This window comes from Macrobrachium nipponense, chromosome 45, assembly GCF_015104395.2.
Source record: "Macrobrachium nipponense isolate FS-2020 chromosome 45, ASM1510439v2, whole genome shotgun sequence".
NCBI lineage: Eukaryota > Metazoa > Arthropoda > Malacostraca > Decapoda > Palaemonidae > Macrobrachium > Macrobrachium nipponense.
The window spans coordinates 15157334-15177157 of NC_061105.1; the positions used below are offsets into that span (position 1 = coordinate 15157334).

Here is a 19824-nt window from a genome sequence, read left to right on the forward strand (position 1 = left end):
TAATTAAACAGTTCTGCAGTTCTGCTGCCATCCTATCTAAAAACCAGAAACATGTCTCATTTACGTGTATTACGATTCCCTGGCCCCTTGCATTGTAGAAATTGCAATTAACAAATATTTTTAAAACTAAATAAAAGCATCTCATGACATGCCCACTTTTCTACGCAGGCGTGGTGGAAGAAGTCGCGAGCAGCAGCAGTCAGCCTCGCGTGCCGCGGCTGACTCTATTACTGATGTCCTTGACTGGGGCTGCTCTGTTGGTCTTGAATATATCCATCATTATTTGCTTCATCAGACGCTTCGCTTTGAGCAGGAATACCCCAGGTACTGTTTTTGGGTCATTCACTTTTCATAAATCGTATACCCCAGAGATTGTTCTTGGGTCCTTTTCTTTTCATAATATGTATACACCTGGGACTGCTTTTGGGTCCTTCAGTTTTCATACAATGTAGTATACCCCAGGGAGTGCTCTTGACTCCATCCCTTTTCATAATATGTATACATCTGGGACTGCTATGGCTCTTCCCTTTTTATAATATGTATACCACTGGGACTACTTTTGGGTCCTCCACTTTTCATAATATGTAGCTATACCACAGGGAGTGAATTTGGGTCACTCACTTTTCGTAAGATGTATACCCCAGGGACTGCTTTTGGCTCCTTTATTCTTCCTAAAATGAAAATGGTGGTATTAAGTACCGATAACATTGAATAAAATAGAATATAATCTAATTTCCTATATATCTTCTCGTCCTTTTCAACAGCTTCGTCTTACAAAACCGCTATTTCCGAGACATATACACCTGCGTCGACACCTGCCATGATCACAGATGACGACGAGGAGGAGAAAACTGGCGGACCTGAGATTGTCACCTCCACTTCGCAATACCAGGTATTTAGATGTCCATTCAGAAACTTCAAAACAGCTCCAGCAAAATAAATATTGAAGCAAATACTAGATGATCTCATTATGGCTCTCTCAGTGACTCCTTTTTCTTGCCCTCAGCTCACTAGGCAGTCATCCATAAGGAAAAGAAGAGATAGGGGCAGCCCAAGGGATAACAAAAATAAAATAATCCACCACTACAACACAGACATCGTCGAGACCTCTAAACCTCAGGACGGCCTACAGCCAACGATCCTCATCCCGTCTCCCCAGTTCGTCACCATCGACAGTCCCACCAACCAGAGCAAAAGTGCCTTAATGAACGGCGGTCTGAATTTACGAAGCCACGGACCTTCAAACCCAAAGACTGAACCAGCGAAGTACAATGACTTCGTCACGGATGATGGACGCCATTTGGACGACAACATCTCAAAGCGCACGAAGGCCGATGCCCAAGACATCCCAGACGTATGCCCCAAAAGCTCAGGCTCAGGCGGGTCTCTCCTTCGCCAGGAGAGCCAGGAAGGTCCTTGCCAGGAGGATGACAGGGTGTCTTTGGCGTCACACCATAGCAATACTTCCTATGTCAACCTTCCTGATCATGGGCACGGCATAGGGAGGCAAACATCAGTAGGCCTACGTCGTCAGGGTAGTCTTAGTCCCACTCCAGTGGGCCTGCGAAGGCATGGCAGCATGAGTCCTACGCCGAGAGGCTTACGCAACAAGGATCGCATGAGTCCTACCCCGATGGGACTTCGTAGGCAAGGCAGCCTCAGCCCAACTCCTTCTTTGCCTCCCATTCTTTCATCGCCAAAAATCCACAGGAATCCCATTCCTGATCATTCTCAGGAACCACGCGTTCCTTCTCCATCGACATTCTGCCCAAATAAAACGTCCCCTCACGCTATGCTTCAGGGACACTTGCATCCTGGGCTTCCAGGGTGCTTACACCATCGCGGATACCATCATCATCATCATCATCATCACCACGGCATCGAAAAACAACAACAGGAACACCATCACCAAAATCTAGAACAACAGGGGCGCCTGGAATTTCACCAAGGTCTGCCGCTGCAGGAGACAGAGCGAGGGGCCACGCAGTACCGCGAGTCAGAGCCCAGAGAGTTTCACCAAATTCACCAAGCAGGTCCTTACTGCCACCAAGGGCAACACGGAAACCATCAACAAACAGCTTCAAATCAAATGCACTTTCAAGGGTACCAGGGGAGACCTTACCCACAGCAGAATACCAACCACAACGTCCCTCTTACGAGCTCGTCGTACGGGTACCCATCTTCCGAGTACCACTTACCAGCGCAGCATCCTCAGTTTCATTACCATCACCCTGTAGAAGAGTCGCCACGTTTAGAACACCCTGTGAAAGTTGGAAGTGAACCTCCTCCTCCTCTTCCTAACACAGGACACAGCCCCGTGCTCCATACCCAGAGGGAGTACCAGTACACGATACCCTTTACAGAAGAGGCTTGGCGCGGAGGATACCCGCAGCCTCCTACGACAGAGCAGCACCAGCTGCAGTGCATTAGGGAGGAGCCAAGCAATGATCCCGCAGGAGTGGATGGCAAATCCTGCACGGCAGAAACCACCTGTGACGTAGAGGGGAGAGGGATGCATGAACAAACTTCTGAAGGTAAGTCAGAATCCTGAGATAAATTGAAATAGAAAGAAACACGAAAGTGGGGAATGGTTTGGTGATAACCTTTCACAAATATATATTATTAGAGTAAATTAGATATTAGGGATGTACGATTTGAAGTAAGCTTTCCATAGGTGGGACAACATGGAGTTTATTGTCAGATTGAAATTTTAAAACAGCTTTTATGAATGAAGAGTTTATGCATTACCATTCATAATCTGACACATTTGTTGTCTAAAACACTAAAACTGAATAAGGATTTCGCCATATTATTTTTTTTCGGATGTGTGAAGGGTCGAGGCAGTTAATGGCGAGAATCTGTAAAAAAATATAATAATAATTCCCCAATCACAAAATGACTTTCTCATTTTTGTACCGCATCATAAAGTACCAACATAGATTTTATTGAAGATAATTTTAACTACACTGTGTGTGTTCGTATGGATGAAATATATACTTCTATTTTAAGTGTGGTTTTCATTTCCTGCCGTTCTTGAAAATGGAAAAAAAAAAATTCTTTAATAACCTAAATGTTCTGTAGTTATTATTAGTAAATATAAGCTGAGTGATGATTTGAAGATCTCTTAAGGAAAGTGGAAAATGTTGACGATACAATTATGTAGTTCTATATATATATATATATATATATATATTATATATATATATATATATATATATATATATATATATATATATATATATGAAATATATATATTATATATATATATATATATTGTACTCTCTCATTCCTGATTCCATTCAAACGAAACGAAAGAACGTTGTCAAAATTCCTGCATAACACTGGAAGAAAAAACGAATGGAAAAAAAAACGAAGTCAAAACTTAAAAATTCGCCTGGAATGAAAAAGAGACCCTTCTCTAAGCATTCATCTCCATTCCCGAAACGTCTGTCACCTGCCTGATTCCCGAATTCCTAAATATTCTTAACGAAAGAGATTCGTTTCAGGAACTCTTCGTTGGTGTAAAGCTGTCTTGTAAATAGATTCTAGGTCCGGGAGAAGGAGATATCTTTTGATTTACGTAGCGTCCGGCTTGGAAAGGGTCAATATATTTAAATAATATATTTAAGAGAGAGACACCACTACTGTTATAGAGATAGACAAACAACTACTATTAGAAAGAGAAGGAGAACCACTGCGTTAGAGGAAGAGACAGAGGGACTGAGAGAGAGAGAGAGAGAGAGAGAGAGAGAGAGAGAGAGAGAGAGAGAGAGAGAGAGAACCATTGCTGTTGCTTCGAAGAGAGAGTGAGAGAGAGACCCATTGCTGTTACAAAGAGAGTGAGAGCCACTAATGTTACAGAGAGAGAGAGAGAAAGTAAGAACCACTACTACTGTTAGCCAGAGTGAATGAGAGACCCACTCTCGTTAGAGAAAGAGAGAGAGAGAACCACCACTTTTAGAAAGAATGAGAGAGAGAGAACCAATAATGTTATAAGGAGTGAGAGAGAGCGAGAGAGAAAGAGAGAATCACCACTGTTAGAAAGAGTGAGAGAGAGAGAACGAATACTGTTAGAAAGAGTGAGTGAGAGAGAGAGAAAGAGAGAATTCCCCTTTCTAGAGGCACTGCCATCAAACCAGATAAGCTTAGCACCACCGTCACGTCCGCCGCTGCAGAAACGAATGTTGACAGATCCGATAATTCAAGTCGAGAAACAGAAGAATTGTGGATTACATCCTCGCTGATTTACAGACAGACGGACAAAGAAGCATAAGAACGGCCATTAATAAGCTCTCTCTCTCTCTCTCTCTTTCAAGCTATAAAGTTGGTCATTAGGCCGAAGTAACACTTAAGCACGCGCTCTGACACTTTGCATCCAATTTTCTTGCAACTAACAACTTTAGCTTTGTTTGATGTGACCGAAAATACATAGACAGGAATTAATTTTCCAAACTAAAGTACCGTTGGGAGGTTGTCTCTGAAATTATGTAATATTCTTCGTAAATATCAACAGATTTACTATAAGAGCAGCGAAAGTGTCAACATTATTTTTTTTTCTTAAAGCTTGCTATACTGTGACGTGAAGTTGTCTCAGAGTTAATACAATATTTTTCTAATATTCTTCGTAACTGTTAAGAGATTTAGTATAAGACCTGTGGAAGTATCAAGACTTGCTATATATATATATATATATATATATATATATATATATCTATATATATATATATATATAATAATATATATATATATATATATATATTATATATAGATATATGTATATATATATATATATATATATATATATGTATATTATACATACTATATATATATATATATATATATATATATATTATATATATATATATATATATATTCTTCGTAACTGTTAAGAGATTTAGTATAAGACCTGTGGAAGTATCAGATGCTGCTATATATATATATATATATATATATATATATAATATATATATATATATATATATATATATATATATATATATTATATATATATATATATATATATATATATATATATATATATATATGTATATATATATATAGTATATGATATATATCTATACATATATATATCTATATATATATATATATATATATATATATATATATAGATATATATATATATATATATAATATTAAAGCTTAAAAGCTTCTATACTGTAACGTGAAGTTGATTCTGAACTAATATAATATTTTTTCGTAAATGGTAACAGATTTAGTATAAAACCTATGAAAGTTTCAGTACTTTGCTATTTTTTTTTATTTTAATATTTGAAAGCTGGCTAAACTGTGACGTGAAGTTGATTCTGAAATAATATATTTTATATTGTTTCGTAAATTTCAATAAATTTAAGTATAAAACCAGTTGAAGTGTCAAGACTGGATTAATATATTTTAATATTTATTTTCGTACATGTCAACAGATTTAGTATAAAACCTGTGAAACTTTCACGACTTTGCTATTCAATTTTAATTTCAAAGCTTCCTATACTGGGACGTGAGGTCGATTCTGAATTAATATAATATTTTTATGATATTGTTTCGTAAATTTCAACAGATTTCGTATGAAGCAAGTGGAGGTGTCAAGACTGATTTTATTTCAAAGCTTGTTATACTCTGACGTGAAGTTGTCTCTGGATTAATACGATATTCTGATCATGATTTTCGTACATGTCAACAGATTTAGTATAAAACCAGCGAAAGTGTCGAGACTTTTCCATTTCTCTTTTATTTCAATGCTTGTTACACTGCAACATGACAGCCTGCCAGTCATCGGGTAAATGAAATGGACAGAATTATTTTTGGCCATCTAGATCCATTGTCTGTCAGTCGGTCTGTCACCTATAAACATCCAGCATCACAGTAATGATATTCTTCTTCATCATAAAACACGAATACCTGCATTTTCACTCTTTGGCGGAGTATTGAATACTAATATTTCCAGTCACTAAAACCTAAAATATCTTTTCAGTAATTCCAGAAAAAACGTCAGAAATAAGCTGAGGTAGAAAAATGAAACAGCCAATGATTTAGAGGAAATTCTCTGCTTCCCCTACCCTCGACCTTCATTAAACAAGGTCAAGAAAGGTCAGGTCGAAAACAGTGATGTATTCATTAGGTCATTTTTATATCCTCAGGCACGTGGGAGGAAACCTATTTCGTCAAGTGGTAAATATTCTAGATTTTGTGAAGGATTTTATTAGTGCTTATTTTCCTCTCTCTCTCTCTCTCTCTCTCTCTCTCTCTCTCTGTTCATACGCAAAAGCAAAGTAATGCAGTTATGGGTGAGGTCAATACTTGGTAGGGTAAACTACAGTAAATATCAAAGGCCTTGATTTACGTATGTATATATATATATATATATATATATATATATATATATATATATATATATATATGTGTGTGTGTGTGTGTGTGTGTGTGATGTGAGTGTGTGTATAAATTTATGCATGTATGTGTGATTGTGTATGTTTATATGTGTGCAATACTATATATATATATATATATATATATATATATATGTGTGTGTGTGTGTGTGTGTGTGTGTGCGTATGTATATGTGTGTGTGTTGATTATCACGACCGCGACAGCCATCTATCAAGCAAGTGCCCAATCCACCAAGGAAGTTTCAAAACTCTTTCCCACAACCCTTCGCAAGACACAAACAATACATGCAATTCCCTGAGGACACAAAGACCTCCTGTCTGTCCTCTTGTTATGACCCTTGTTGGGCCGGGGTGCAAGTTCTTTTGCACAAGAATAGAGAGGACAGTGATCTCACCAAGTATCCAGATAAATTCAGTCAGCGGAGACAAAAACTCAGGAAAACTCAACAATATTTATTAACAAACAAAGCAAAAGAATAATAAAGTAAGCCTTGTGACTATACAGGGACACAACTTAGTCCTTACTACTCCCTTAGGAGTTCCTAAAACACTAACACTAAACCCTAGACAGAAAATATTGAGAAAAAATATACTGCATAAATTAGCAAAGGGGCCCACACCAACATAAATATAAACCAACCAATACCTATAACTAAACAGAGAGGAAAGAAGTATGAGACCACAGGGGGGAAAACTTAATTCTCCTACCTAACTTATATAAACTAAATCTTAAATATAAAAAATATCAAACATATTAATAGACATATAATACCCACAAGAAATAACGAAAATTACAGCATCACTCGTAACAAGATATACAAAAATACTAGGCATATATATATATATATATTATATATATATATATATATATATCTATATATATATATAATATATATATAAATACAAAGCGGCAATAAGAAATGCCAACAGTCTCGAACGACTCACTATACGAAAGTAAATAACAAAAATAATACTCGGGAAGAGCTCTTCACACTTTTGGATACCCAAACGATTCAGACTAAACAGTCGCCTTGCTGAAGGCCGAAATACAGGGGAGCCGTGATCTCTTACATCCACTGAATGCCACGTATCAGGCCAATACTCCGCTATCTGAAGGGCGTGCAGCTACACAGGTCACCAATACCATGGGAAAGGAGTCTCGTGCTCCCGACCAAAAACACAAGGGAAATTCACTACCTGGTAGCAACCGCCCTACTTGCACCTTCACGGGCCTCAATGCCCCCACCGCTGCAGCTCAGAAGGACGTCGTAGGCAAACACAGTGATATCCCTCCCACGTCCACTCTGTCGGGATCCAGCGCCGATATCAGAGCCCGCAGGAAAGTACACACAGTACGGGGGAAAGTCACCGCAGATGACAGAAATGCCCCTGCGCCTTCAATACTGACGACGACAAATCCTTCGAAGGGCGATTAAGAAAAAAATATGCCAGCTGCACAACCATGCGGGGAGAATAGCGAGCCCGAACTGTTCTCGGTTGAAATAACAGTCGGCGCCCCATCCTCAAGATTTCACTGGTGTCCTTTTCACCAACCACTCGAAAGATAAACAAAAAAAAAAAAAAAAACTAGCATTAATAAGATGCTCACAAACATTTAACAAGCGGGGAGGAGGTTTAACAAGCAGTTCGCTTGACGCTCAGCCGAGACCAAAGTAAAGCTTAAAACTAAAACCTCAAAAACTAATTTCCTTACGCTAATTCTATATACAACAAAATATAACAAAAGCAGTAAACAAGGCTGAGATAAAAATAAAGCAAAAGCAATGCAATTACGTTAAAAACATGTATACCTTACCTCCCCGAAGAAAAAAAAATTTTCAGCAAAAATCAATTTTTTTTTAATTTTTTTTTTACAACTGTGGTATAAACAAACCCTGTAAGGAAGAATAATAAAGACAACCAATAACAGGCAAACATACAATAATAGAAACAATAAACCTGAAACCAAATTGTGTTAAAATATCAACAATAGAAAATACCACGAGAGAATACAAACCAAACGCTTTATATAGCTTACCATTATTTTAAAGCTCAATGATAATACCATACTCTGAACCCAAAGACAAAGCATGGCAAAGAACAGCTATATAATACCAATAATTTAAACAGGATCATAACGTCACAAATCCTCAAATCTAAGGAAACCATCTTACCTAGCTTAACCTAAATAAACTTAGACACACAGGCATACACCTTAACCTACAACACACCAACAATATAGTTCAAAAAGTCAATATATATAAATCAAATCAAAATTCTTAGTATACCGGGACAAATCAATCATTCATTAGAATCATGAACCATTATAATATACAAGAGTGTATACCACTCATAGAAACCTTACAGAAACTACTAAAATCTACAAAACAACTCTGAAATATTACTTAAAACTATACTACATTCAAAAGTAATTTTTTTCATACAACCTAATTGGAGAAAACGAGCAGGGCAGCGTACGAGAAGGATCAGCAAGCACACTAAGTCCTAGAAAGGGCGTCTAGGAATTTTATTGTCTGTTCCTTTTACGTGTTTAATAATTAGGTTGAATTCCTCGCAGAATAGGGCCCAACGCAAAATCCTTCTGGTTGGCTCCCTCATCCGCTCGATGAAAACCAGAGGATTGTCCGTCCGGCCAAATCTCAACCGGCAAAAGAAAAAAATTGGTCACATAAGGTTTGAAATTATTAAGAGCGCGGACCAAAAAAAGAGCTTCCTTTTCAATGGTGGAGTAACGCCTTTCCGCCGCCAGAAGCTTCTTACTATAGTAAGATACAGGATGAACACCATCCTCCTTCCGTTGGAAGAGGACTCCTCCAATCCCGACTCACTGGCATCTACCGCGATAATAAAAGGTTTCTGAAAATCTGGGGAAGTCAAAATAGGGTTAGTAATTAGCACAGATTTAAGTTTATTGAAAGATTCTTCACACCGATCAGACCACAAGAACCTTTTCCCTTTTTCTAATAAACTATTAAGAGGCTGAGCAAGATCTGAGTAATTACGCACGAAACGGCGGTAATAACCCGTCATGCCCAGCACTCTTCTTACCTCTCTAACATTACCAGGCCTTTTCAAACTTATAATAGCCTCGAGGTTAGCTTGTTTCGGAGCCACCTGACCCAAACCAACCTCGTGACCCAAATAACAAAACCTTGGCCTGGGCCAATTCGCTTTACTTAGCCAAAAGTAACAAACTAGTCCTGCCAGACCTAAGAGCTTCCAAAAACCCATACGTAACCTTAGCATGTGGGTATCCCAGTCATTACTATATACTACCAAGTCATTGATATAAATTTCCGTTCCTTCCAAACCACAAATTACCCTATTCATGAGCCTCTAAAAAGTACAAGCTGCATTTTTCATTCCAAATGGCATAACCTTACACTCGTATAGGCCAAATGGAGTGACAAATGCTGATATCTCACGAGCTCGATCGGATAATGGAACCTGCCAATAACCTTTCAAAAGATCCAGCTTAGTAATAAATTTGGCAGAACCAATCCGATCCAAACAATCATCAATACGAGGGGAGGGGAAACGAATCATTTTTAGTTTTTATTTTTGTTCACTTTGCGGTAGTCCACGCACATGCGGAACTTACCACCTGCTTTTTTTACTAATACAATAGTAGAACTCCAGGGACTCTCAGATGGTTGAATAAGGTCATGCTTCAACATGTACTCTATCTCCTTACTGACCAAATCCAATTTTACTGGGTTCAGCCGGTAAGGACTTTGCTTCACAGTGGAAGCACCACCTACATCAACGTCATGATTTAAAATATTTGTTCTACCTGGAGCATCCTGAAAAAGATCTGAAAAGGAATAAATTAAGTTAAGCACATCCTTCCGTTTGTCAACATCTAAATGATCTAAACTACTTTTCAACATCTCCAAATTTTGCATATTTTCACCCAATGCATCTGAAGGAACCTGATACCCTAACTCATCAGAGTCCATTGGAGGCACATCCCACTACCACAGACACAGGCTCGTACACGATCGCTAATTGGGATTCCACCTCGTTGCTTACCATGATAAGGTTTTAGCCTGTTAATGTGAAATATTCTACACTTACGGCTTGAACCGGGGGCCTCAATTTCATAGTTAAACTCTGACAGTTTCCTCAGAACCTTCCAAGGGCCCTTATATCTTGGTTCAAGAAAACTATCTGGGTCCATACTCAACACCAGAACTAGCTCCCCAGGTTCAAATGAACGTACCTTTACCTTTTTGTCAAAATTATCTTTCATTACTGACTGTGACCGTTCCAAATTTTCCCTGGCAAATTTCCAAGCACTAATCATTTTACCCTTCAAGTCTTCCACAAACCTTCCAACTTTTATTTCACCCTTCCGGTTCGATTCGAGCATTTCAAAAACAATTTCCAATGGACCACGAACCTTGTGTCCAAATACCAACTCAAAAGGAGCTACTCCAGTAGAAGAGTTAGGGTGGCTCCTAATAGCAAAGAGGGCAAAAGGGAGGGCTTTGTCCCAATCACTACCATTATCATAACAATGTTTCTTCAGGACAGACTTGAGGGTTTGGTGGAATCTTTCCACCACACCTTGACTCTCTGGGTGATAAGGTATGCTTGGTAATGTGCTGAATGGCCAGTTCAGCACACTTACCCCCTAAATACCTTTGACTCGTGAAATTCGTCCCGCAGTCGGTCTGAATTACACGAGGGAGACCATACTGGAAAAGAAATCAAATAAGTTTTTCGAAAACAACTTTGGAAGTATGTGCCTCATAGGTATAGCTTCAGGAAAACGAGAGGCTCTATCCATGATAGTTAATAAATATACGAAACCTGTTTTAGTCTTAGGTAAGGGACCTACAACATCAATTACTAACTTAGAATATGGTTCACCTATGGCAGGTATGGGATGCAACGGGGCTTTAGGGATCCCCTGATTAGGCGTTTATCCCAAAATGAACCTGACAAGTCTCATTCTTGATAAACCGCTTCACATCAATTAATTCCGGGCCACCAAAATACTTAGCCAAGCTTTGGAAAGTTTTTTAACACACATAAATGACTGAAAAAAAAATTGGTAGAGCTAATTCCAAAATAGAATTTCTGAATGAAAGGTACCACAATCTGTTCCCACTCTACCAGTTTTTTATTCAAATTATCAGATGCGGGACGACTCAAACCTATATAATAAGCCCCTTCTACAAAAACTCCAAAACCCAGGTTTAGTCAGATCTACAGCATCGCCCAAGTCAAAATCAAACTCATCTTTTTGAGGCTTAATAAAAGCAGCTCTGTTCAATCAAGTTTCAATATCATTAACTACAGTATCATTACCACTACTCTCTACTGACCCGGGCCTTACTACATCTAAACTCTCTACACTACTTAACATTAAGTCATCATCATTATCCACATCAGTAAACTAACAGCTTTTGCTGCAGACCGCGTAATTACAGTCACAGGACTAGCATTTACAGATAATAAAGGGAAAATCTCCCGTCCTTCACTATCCAGCATATCATTTCCCAGGATACCATCAATACCCGGGATAGGTAGACTATCCACCAAAGCCAACTCAGTGATGCGATCATACCCTGGAAAAGACATACGGACATTAACCAAAGGAGCCGACACTATCGAGTCTGGGAAACCTCCCAATAATACAAAATTTCCAGTATATATATCAGAACCGTTCAATGCCCTCTTCATGACCAACGACCGGGCAGAACCGTGTCCCTAAAAAACTCACCTGGACAACACAAGAGTCAAAAAATCAATTTTCCAGGCCATACATATTTTGTTCCATACAATTAAGTCTCAATTGAGGATTAGGAGCATCAGACTTATTACTATTTCCTAAACTACCACTATCTACTACAGATCTGTCTACAGAACTACTACTTCTAACATTTGACCTATCATTAACTAATGCTACAGGACTTTGATGATTATTACGCTCTAGGTACCGCCTACGAGCATTACACTGGCTTTGGAAATGCCCTGGCTTATTACACCAGAAACATGTTCCTCTACGACCTGAACCTCTGTTTCCATTATTATTGACTTTGTTATTTCCCCACCCCATTTGGGAAGTCTCTATTAACAAAAACTACTAGGGGAGGAGGACCTCCTTGGACTCTACCATATCCCTACCACCTGAAAAGGAATTATTAACATTAACATTCTTAGAGATATTGGGAGTCAACAAGGGGGTTCAACTCTCCTACCACCACTATGGGAGCGAGATGAGGAGTTATTCAAGGCCTCTTATAATTAAAATTGCCACTACTGAACTGTGAGTCAACACAAACTCATCTGCTAATTGAGCGGCCACTACTCACTTTCATGGCCTTTCACCATCCCTGAAAGGGTGGACCCTTAAATAACATCCCATGCTGCAGGCCTTCTTAAACTCCTCAAGGAGCATCAGTTTGCGTAACGCAGCGAAAGTCACTACCTGACGACTTTTCAGCCAGTCGTCGAACTGTTCCTCCCTTGACACGTGCAAATTCTACGAAGGACTGTGCAGGGTGTTTTCATATAGTTCCGAAATCTGAGGCGGTAGGCCTCAGGGACCAAGTCTATGTCTTTCAAATCAAGCTTTTCACTTTTTGGTAGTCCCGGGCTACTCCCTCCTCTAAGGCATTGTATACCCGAATTGCCTTGCCCACTAACCTACATTGGATTAGAACCGTCCACATCTCTGTAGGCCAGGACAATCGGGTGGCCACACGCTCAAATGCCTTGAAGAACTCAGGGACATTTTGTTCGTCAAATACAGGCACTAATTTAAGTGCCGCACCTAGATTGAACCTATCCTGAAAATTGACTTTAGGGGAACTAGCCATATTGGTCTCCTGTAACCTTGCCATCTGCAAATTAAGGTTAGCCATCTCCAACTTGTGTCGCCTTGCCCGCTCGTTCTCCTCAAATTCAATCTTCCTTAACTCAATTCTTTTGCAAATTAACTTGTATTCCACCTCCTCCTTGGAGTCACCCAAAGCATTAACAGGGGCCAGGGGTTCAACTGGCACTGAATTAGGGGGGGGCAAGAATGGATTATTTGATACATTAATTAAGTTTGCAGGACCCTTATAAATGGTACCTGTACGAGGAGGATCCTCGAACAGAGTTAGGCCCGCTCTCACACTTACACTATCCTCTTCCAAATCATTTACACTACCTTCACCAATACTATCCATATCACTCTCCCTATCACTAACTAAATGCTCAGCCTCTGCCAAGTCCTGGTTGACCTTATCCCTAATCGCTACCAATATTTCCTTCTTAGTGTCCACTGACTTCAGCGGAACACCCAACCACTTAGCACATTCAATTAAATGTTTTTTGTTTAACACTGGTAAGTGCTTAAGGCAATCAGCCGACCCCAAAAACTCAGCTGGGTCAAAAATAAACTCTTCCATTTTAACATAAATAATTTAGGGGGTAAGGCAACACTATCAAAACAGTAACAAATACTGAAGCCACCACCTGAGTGTCGCTCCACTGAGCAAAATACCGGATACCCCGAGCTCTCTATCCTGTCACGGTCGCTAAATATGTTATGACCCTTGTTGGGCCGGGGTGCAAGTTCTTTTGCACAAGAACAGAGAGGACAGTGATCTCACCAAGTATCCAGATGAATTCAGACAGCGGAGACAATGTGACTATACAGGACACAACTTAGTCCTTACTACTCCCTTAGGAGTTCCTAAACACTAACACTAAACCCTAGACAGAAAATATTGAGAAATATACTGCATAAATTAGCAAAATGGGCCCAACACCAACATAAAATATAAACCAAAACCTATAACTAAACAGAGAGGAAAGAAGTATGAGACCAACAGGGGGAAAACTTAATTTTCCTACCTACCTTATATAAACTAAATCTTAAATATAAAAAATATCAAACATATTAATAAATATATAATACCCACAAGAAATAACGAAAATTACAGCATCACTCGTAACAAGATATAAAAAAATACTGGCATATATATATATAAATACAAAGCGGCAATAAGAAATGCCAACAGTCTCGAACGACTCACTATACGAAAGTAAATAACAAAAATAATACTCGGGAAGAGCTCCTCACACTTTTGGATACCCAAACGATTCAGACTAAACAGTCGCCTTGCTGAAGGCCGAAATACAGGGGAGCCGTGATCTCTTACATCCACTGAATGCCACGTATCAGGCCAATACTCCGCTATCTGAAGGGCGTGCAGCTACACAGGTCACCAATACCATGGGAAAGGAGTCTCGTGCTCCCGACCAAAAACACAAGGGAAATTCACTACCTGGTAGCAACCGCCCTACTTGCACCTTCACGGGCCTCAATGCCCCACCACACCCGCTGCGGCGCCAGAAGGACGTCGCGTAGGCAAAACACAGTGATATCCCTCCCACGGTCCACTCTGTCGGGATCCAGCGCCGATATCAGAGCCCGCAGGAAAGTACACACAGTACGGGGGAAAGTCACCGCAGATGACAGAAATGCCCCTGCGCCTTCAGTACTGACGACGACAAATCCTTCGAAGGGCGATTAAGAAAAACATATGCCAGCTGCACAACCATGCGGGGAGAATAGCGAGCCCGAACTGTTCTCGGGAAAAAGTCGCGCCCCTCCAAGATCACTGGTGTCCTTTTCACCAACCACTCGAAAGATAAAAAAAAAAAAAAAAAAAACTAGCATTAATAAGATGCTCACAAACATTTAAAAACAAGCGGGGAGGAGGTTTAACAAGCAGTTCGCTTGACGCTCAGCCGAGACCAAAGTAAAGCTTAAAACTAAAACCTTAAAAACTAATTTCCTTACGCTAATTTTATATACAACAAAATATAACAAAAAGCAGTAACAAGGCTGAGATAAAAATAAAGCAAAAGCAATGCCAATTACGTTAATACATGATACCTCTACTAGGTATAGTCAGGTCGAAGGGCCCCTAGTACACCCCGGACCCATGAGAACTCGGGTGAATTATCTATCAGCGATGATTAAAGAGGAGAGATAGAAGAGAGAGTCTCGTGGAGGACGGACGAGGAGGCTACCATTGCAACGACCTGGAATAAATCGGTCTGGTCACACTGGGTGAATGGTAACATTTGCTTCTGTCCCACGCGTCAAAGTGTGGTAATTAGTTGTATGTGTATATATGTATATATAGATATATATATATATATATATATATATATATATATATATATATATATATATATATATATATATATGTATGTATGTAGTGACTGGTAAAAATCAATGTTCGGTGTTAGAACAGAATTCCTTCTAATAAAAGGAGCCCAAAAAATAAAATAACCCGCGTCAAAATATAGAAAGTAAGTACTAAATATATTTCAAGAAACAGCACTCTCTGGAATATAGTGCTTAATTTCTATATTTTGACGTTTTTATGGGGGTCTTTTATTACACACACACACACACACACACACACACACACATATATATATATTATATATATTATTACATGTAAATATTTATGTATAATGTGTAGGTATGTATATAGTGTATATATATATATATATATATATATAGATATATATATATATATAATACATGTATAAATATTTATGTATAAGTGTATAGGTATGTGTATATGTGTATATATATACATACGTATATATGTGCATATATATATATATATATATATATATATATATATGATCTATAGATATATATATAAAAATATAGATATATTATAAGGATAATATATATATATAATATATCTATAATATATATTATATAGATAATATGGGTGTTGGAGGTGCATTTATGTATACGTGTGTGTATGGTTTATCAACAAATCAATTCGTAACAGATCTCTCATAACAATTTTCAACTGATATATCTTTAAAAATCATAAAAGATAATCAAACTTCATCCCACAAGCACAAACTATGTAGCCAAAGCTCCAAAAATACAGGAAAACATCCCACAACTTAATAATATAAAAAAAACTTTTCAAAATAAATCTCCAACACTTCAGAACTTCGTACGAACTTATACCACCACCTCACAAAATATTAAATGATAATGAATTTTCCTTTTATAATTGATATTCCAGTAGCTTCCGGACACTTCAGCAAGAAAACTCTCGCATCTTTCGAGTGAGGAGAATCCCCTTTGGAAAAGCATGTCGATGGGAAGGAGTTGATGCTAAAAATAAGAATTAGAAAAGATATTAAAGTTCTCAGTGAGATTTTTCGTACCTCTGTCTCTCTTCGGCGCTTTAGACTTATGATAATAATAATAATAATAATAATAATAATAATAATAATAATAATAATAATAATAATAATAATAATAATAATAATAGTACAAAAGTACTACAGAAGATGGATGCCGGGTACCAACTCAAGAAAAGAGGTAACAGAATCAACCATCTGATGTTCATCGACGACATCAAGCTGTATGGTAAGAGCATCAAGGAAATAGATACCCTAATCCAGACTGTAAGGATTGTATCTGGGGACATCAGGATGGAGTTTGGAATAGAAAAATGCGCCTTAATCAACATACAAAAAGGCAAAGTAACGAGATCTGAAGGGATAAAGCTACCAGATGGGAGCAACATCAAACACATAGATGAGACAGGATACAAATACCTGGGAATAATGGAAGGAGGAGATATAAAACACCAAGAGATGAAGGACACGATCAGGAAAGAATATATGCAGAGACTCAAGGCGATACTCAAGTCAAAACTCAAAACGCCGGAATATGATAAAACATCCATAAAACACATGGGCAGTGCCAGTAATCAGATACAGCGCAGGAATAGTGGAATGGACGAAGGCAGAACTCCGCAGCATAGATCAGAAAACCAGGAAACATATGACAATACACAAAGCACTACACCCAAGAGCAAATACGGACAGACTATACATAACACGAAAGGAAGGAGGGAGAGGACTACTAAGTATAGAGGACTGCGTCAACATCGAAAACAGAGCACTGGGTCAATATCTGAAAAACCGGTGAAGACGAGTGGCTAAAAGAGTGCATGGGAGAAGGGACTAATAAAAGTAGACGAAGACCCAGAAATATACAGAGACAGGAGAAAGACAGAAAGAACAGAGGACTGGCACAACAAACCAATGCACGGACAATACATGAGACAGACTAAAGAAACTAGCCAGCGATGACAATTGGCAATGGCTACAGAGGGGAGAGCTAAAGAAGGAAACTGAAGGAATGATAACAGCGGCACAAGATCAGGCCCTAAGAACCAGATATGTTCAAAGTACGATAGACGGAAATAACATCTCTCCCATATGTAGGAAGTGCATACGAAAAGTGAAACCATAAACCACATAGCAAGTGAATGCCCGGCACTTGCACAGAACCAGTACAAAAAGAGGCATGATTCAGTGGCAAAAGCCCTCCATTGGAGCCTGTGCAAGAAACATCAGCTACCTTGCAGTTAATAAGTGGTACGAGCACCAACCTGAGGGAGTGATAGAAAACGATCAGGCAAAGATCCTCTGGGACTATGGTCATCAGAACGGATAGGGTGATACGTGCAAACAGACCAGACGTGACGTTGATTGACAAAGTCAAGAAAGAAAGTATCACTCATTGATGTCGCAATACCATGGGACACCAGAGTTGAAGAGAAAGAGAGGGAAAAATGGATAAGTATCAAGATCTGAAAATAGAAATAAGAAGGATATGGGATAGCCAGTGGAAATCGTACCCATAATCATAGGAGCACTAGGCACGATCCCAAGATCCCTGAAAAGGAATCTAGAAAAACTAGAGGCTGAAGTAGCTCCAGGACTCATGGCAGAAAAGTGTGATCCTAGAAACGGCACACATAGTAAGAAGAGTGATGGACTCCTAAGGAGGCAGGATGCAACCCGGACCCCACACTATAAATACACCCAGTCGAATGGAGGACTGTGATAGAGCAAAAAAAAAAAAAAAAAAAAAAAAAAAAAAAAAAAAAACAAAAAAAAAAAAAAAAAAAAAAAAATAATAATAATAATAATAATCGAACTTATACGTAAGTCAAAAACTTTTATTATATTATCATTATTATTATTAGCAGTAGTAGTAGCAGTAATATAGTCGTAGTAGTATCATAATTATAGAAAAAATTATAGTGTAACAAATAATAATAATAATAATTAATAATAATAATAATAATAATAATATTATTATTATTATTATTATTATTATTCAATAATGTTATTATTTCGAAACAAATCTTTCTGTCACATAAGTAGCTAAAATGATGAAAAAAATCCACATTATATATATATATATATATATATATATGTATATATATATATATATTTATATATTCATATAAAAAAAAAAAATATATTTATATATATATATACATATATATATCTATATATAATTGATATATATATATATATGCTGTTAGTAACCTTTCATTTAGGCATATTTTATTGAATTTAATTGCTACTAGGATGGCATTCAGAAGATTAGAAAAAGACTGCTTTGAGCTGAATGGCATTGTAGCAGCAGTTAAACTCAATAAAATATATTATTATTATTATTATTATTATTATTATTATTATTATTATTATTATTATTATTATTATTATTGTATTATTAGTATTAGTAGTAGTAGTAGTAGTAGTAGTAGTAGTAGTAGTAGTAGTTGTAGTAGTAGTTGAAGTAATAGTATTGTTATTATTAATTTACTAATTTATTTCTCCAGCGCATATTACGCTCATAACAGAATCACAAACCCTCTGATATAATTCACAACCGCAGTTCAAACGCTTCCAAAGCCCTCACTAACTTCAATTTAAAAAAATATATATATTTATTAAGTTACGCTTCAAGTCTTATTTACCGAAGAAAAAAAAACAAAAAAAAAAGAAAAAATGTCAGAAAAGAACACAATGTCCTATTCACTCAGCCAAATTCTTAAATTCTCAGAAACAAGACTTCGGCTTCTTAATTAGCAAACAACGGGGACCACTTTCTGTAACAGGTAAAGTTTACTTCAGGGATTTCTGTGAAAATTTCTTTGTGTCAACATATGCCTCCGAATAAGCCCGTTTGAATTAATGTTGACGCATTCTTGTGAATTAACTATTCTTTTATACCTGCGCTTTTGACAAACGGTCCACAATTCTCTTTACATTATTTATTTATTATTAATTTTTTTCTTTTTTGGAGGGGATGGCTGAGTTGACATTGTGCAGTGTTTTATTAAAACTACTTTTATTTCTTGAGTTTTTCATTTTTTCTTTTCATTTAAACTGTAAAGACGGTATTTGCTCAGTCTTTTTTTTCTTTTTTTATCAAAATTACAATTTTTCATGGTTTTTTTTTCTTTTTAGGGTAAACTGTAAAGATATTGTTCGGTGTTTTATCAAAATTACATTTTTTTTTTTTCTTAAGTTTTCTTTC

At 37.6% G+C, this 19824-nt stretch overlaps 2 protein-coding genes across 2 annotated transcripts in view; one reads left to right on the forward strand and one right to left on the reverse strand.

Annotated features, from left to right (window-relative positions):
- The window catches only part of LOC135214044 (nephrin-like), a 35871-nt gene extending 23401 nt beyond the window's left edge, over nucleotides 1-12470 (forward strand). Inside the window, exons 15-18 of the mRNA XM_064248157.1 lie at nucleotides 169-324; nucleotides 765-892; nucleotides 1007-2534; nucleotides 12370-12470. Of these exons, the coding sequence (XP_064104227.1) occupies nucleotides 169-324; nucleotides 765-892; nucleotides 1007-2534; nucleotides 12370-12470 (1913 nt within the window). The remainder of the gene's footprint in view (nucleotides 1-168; nucleotides 325-764; nucleotides 893-1006; nucleotides 2535-12369) is intronic.
- Nucleotides 1-19824, reverse strand: part of LOC135214186 (nephrin-like) — a 137297-nt gene that overhangs the window by 68397 nt on the left and 49076 nt on the right. The gene's annotated exons all lie outside the window — the stretch shown is intronic.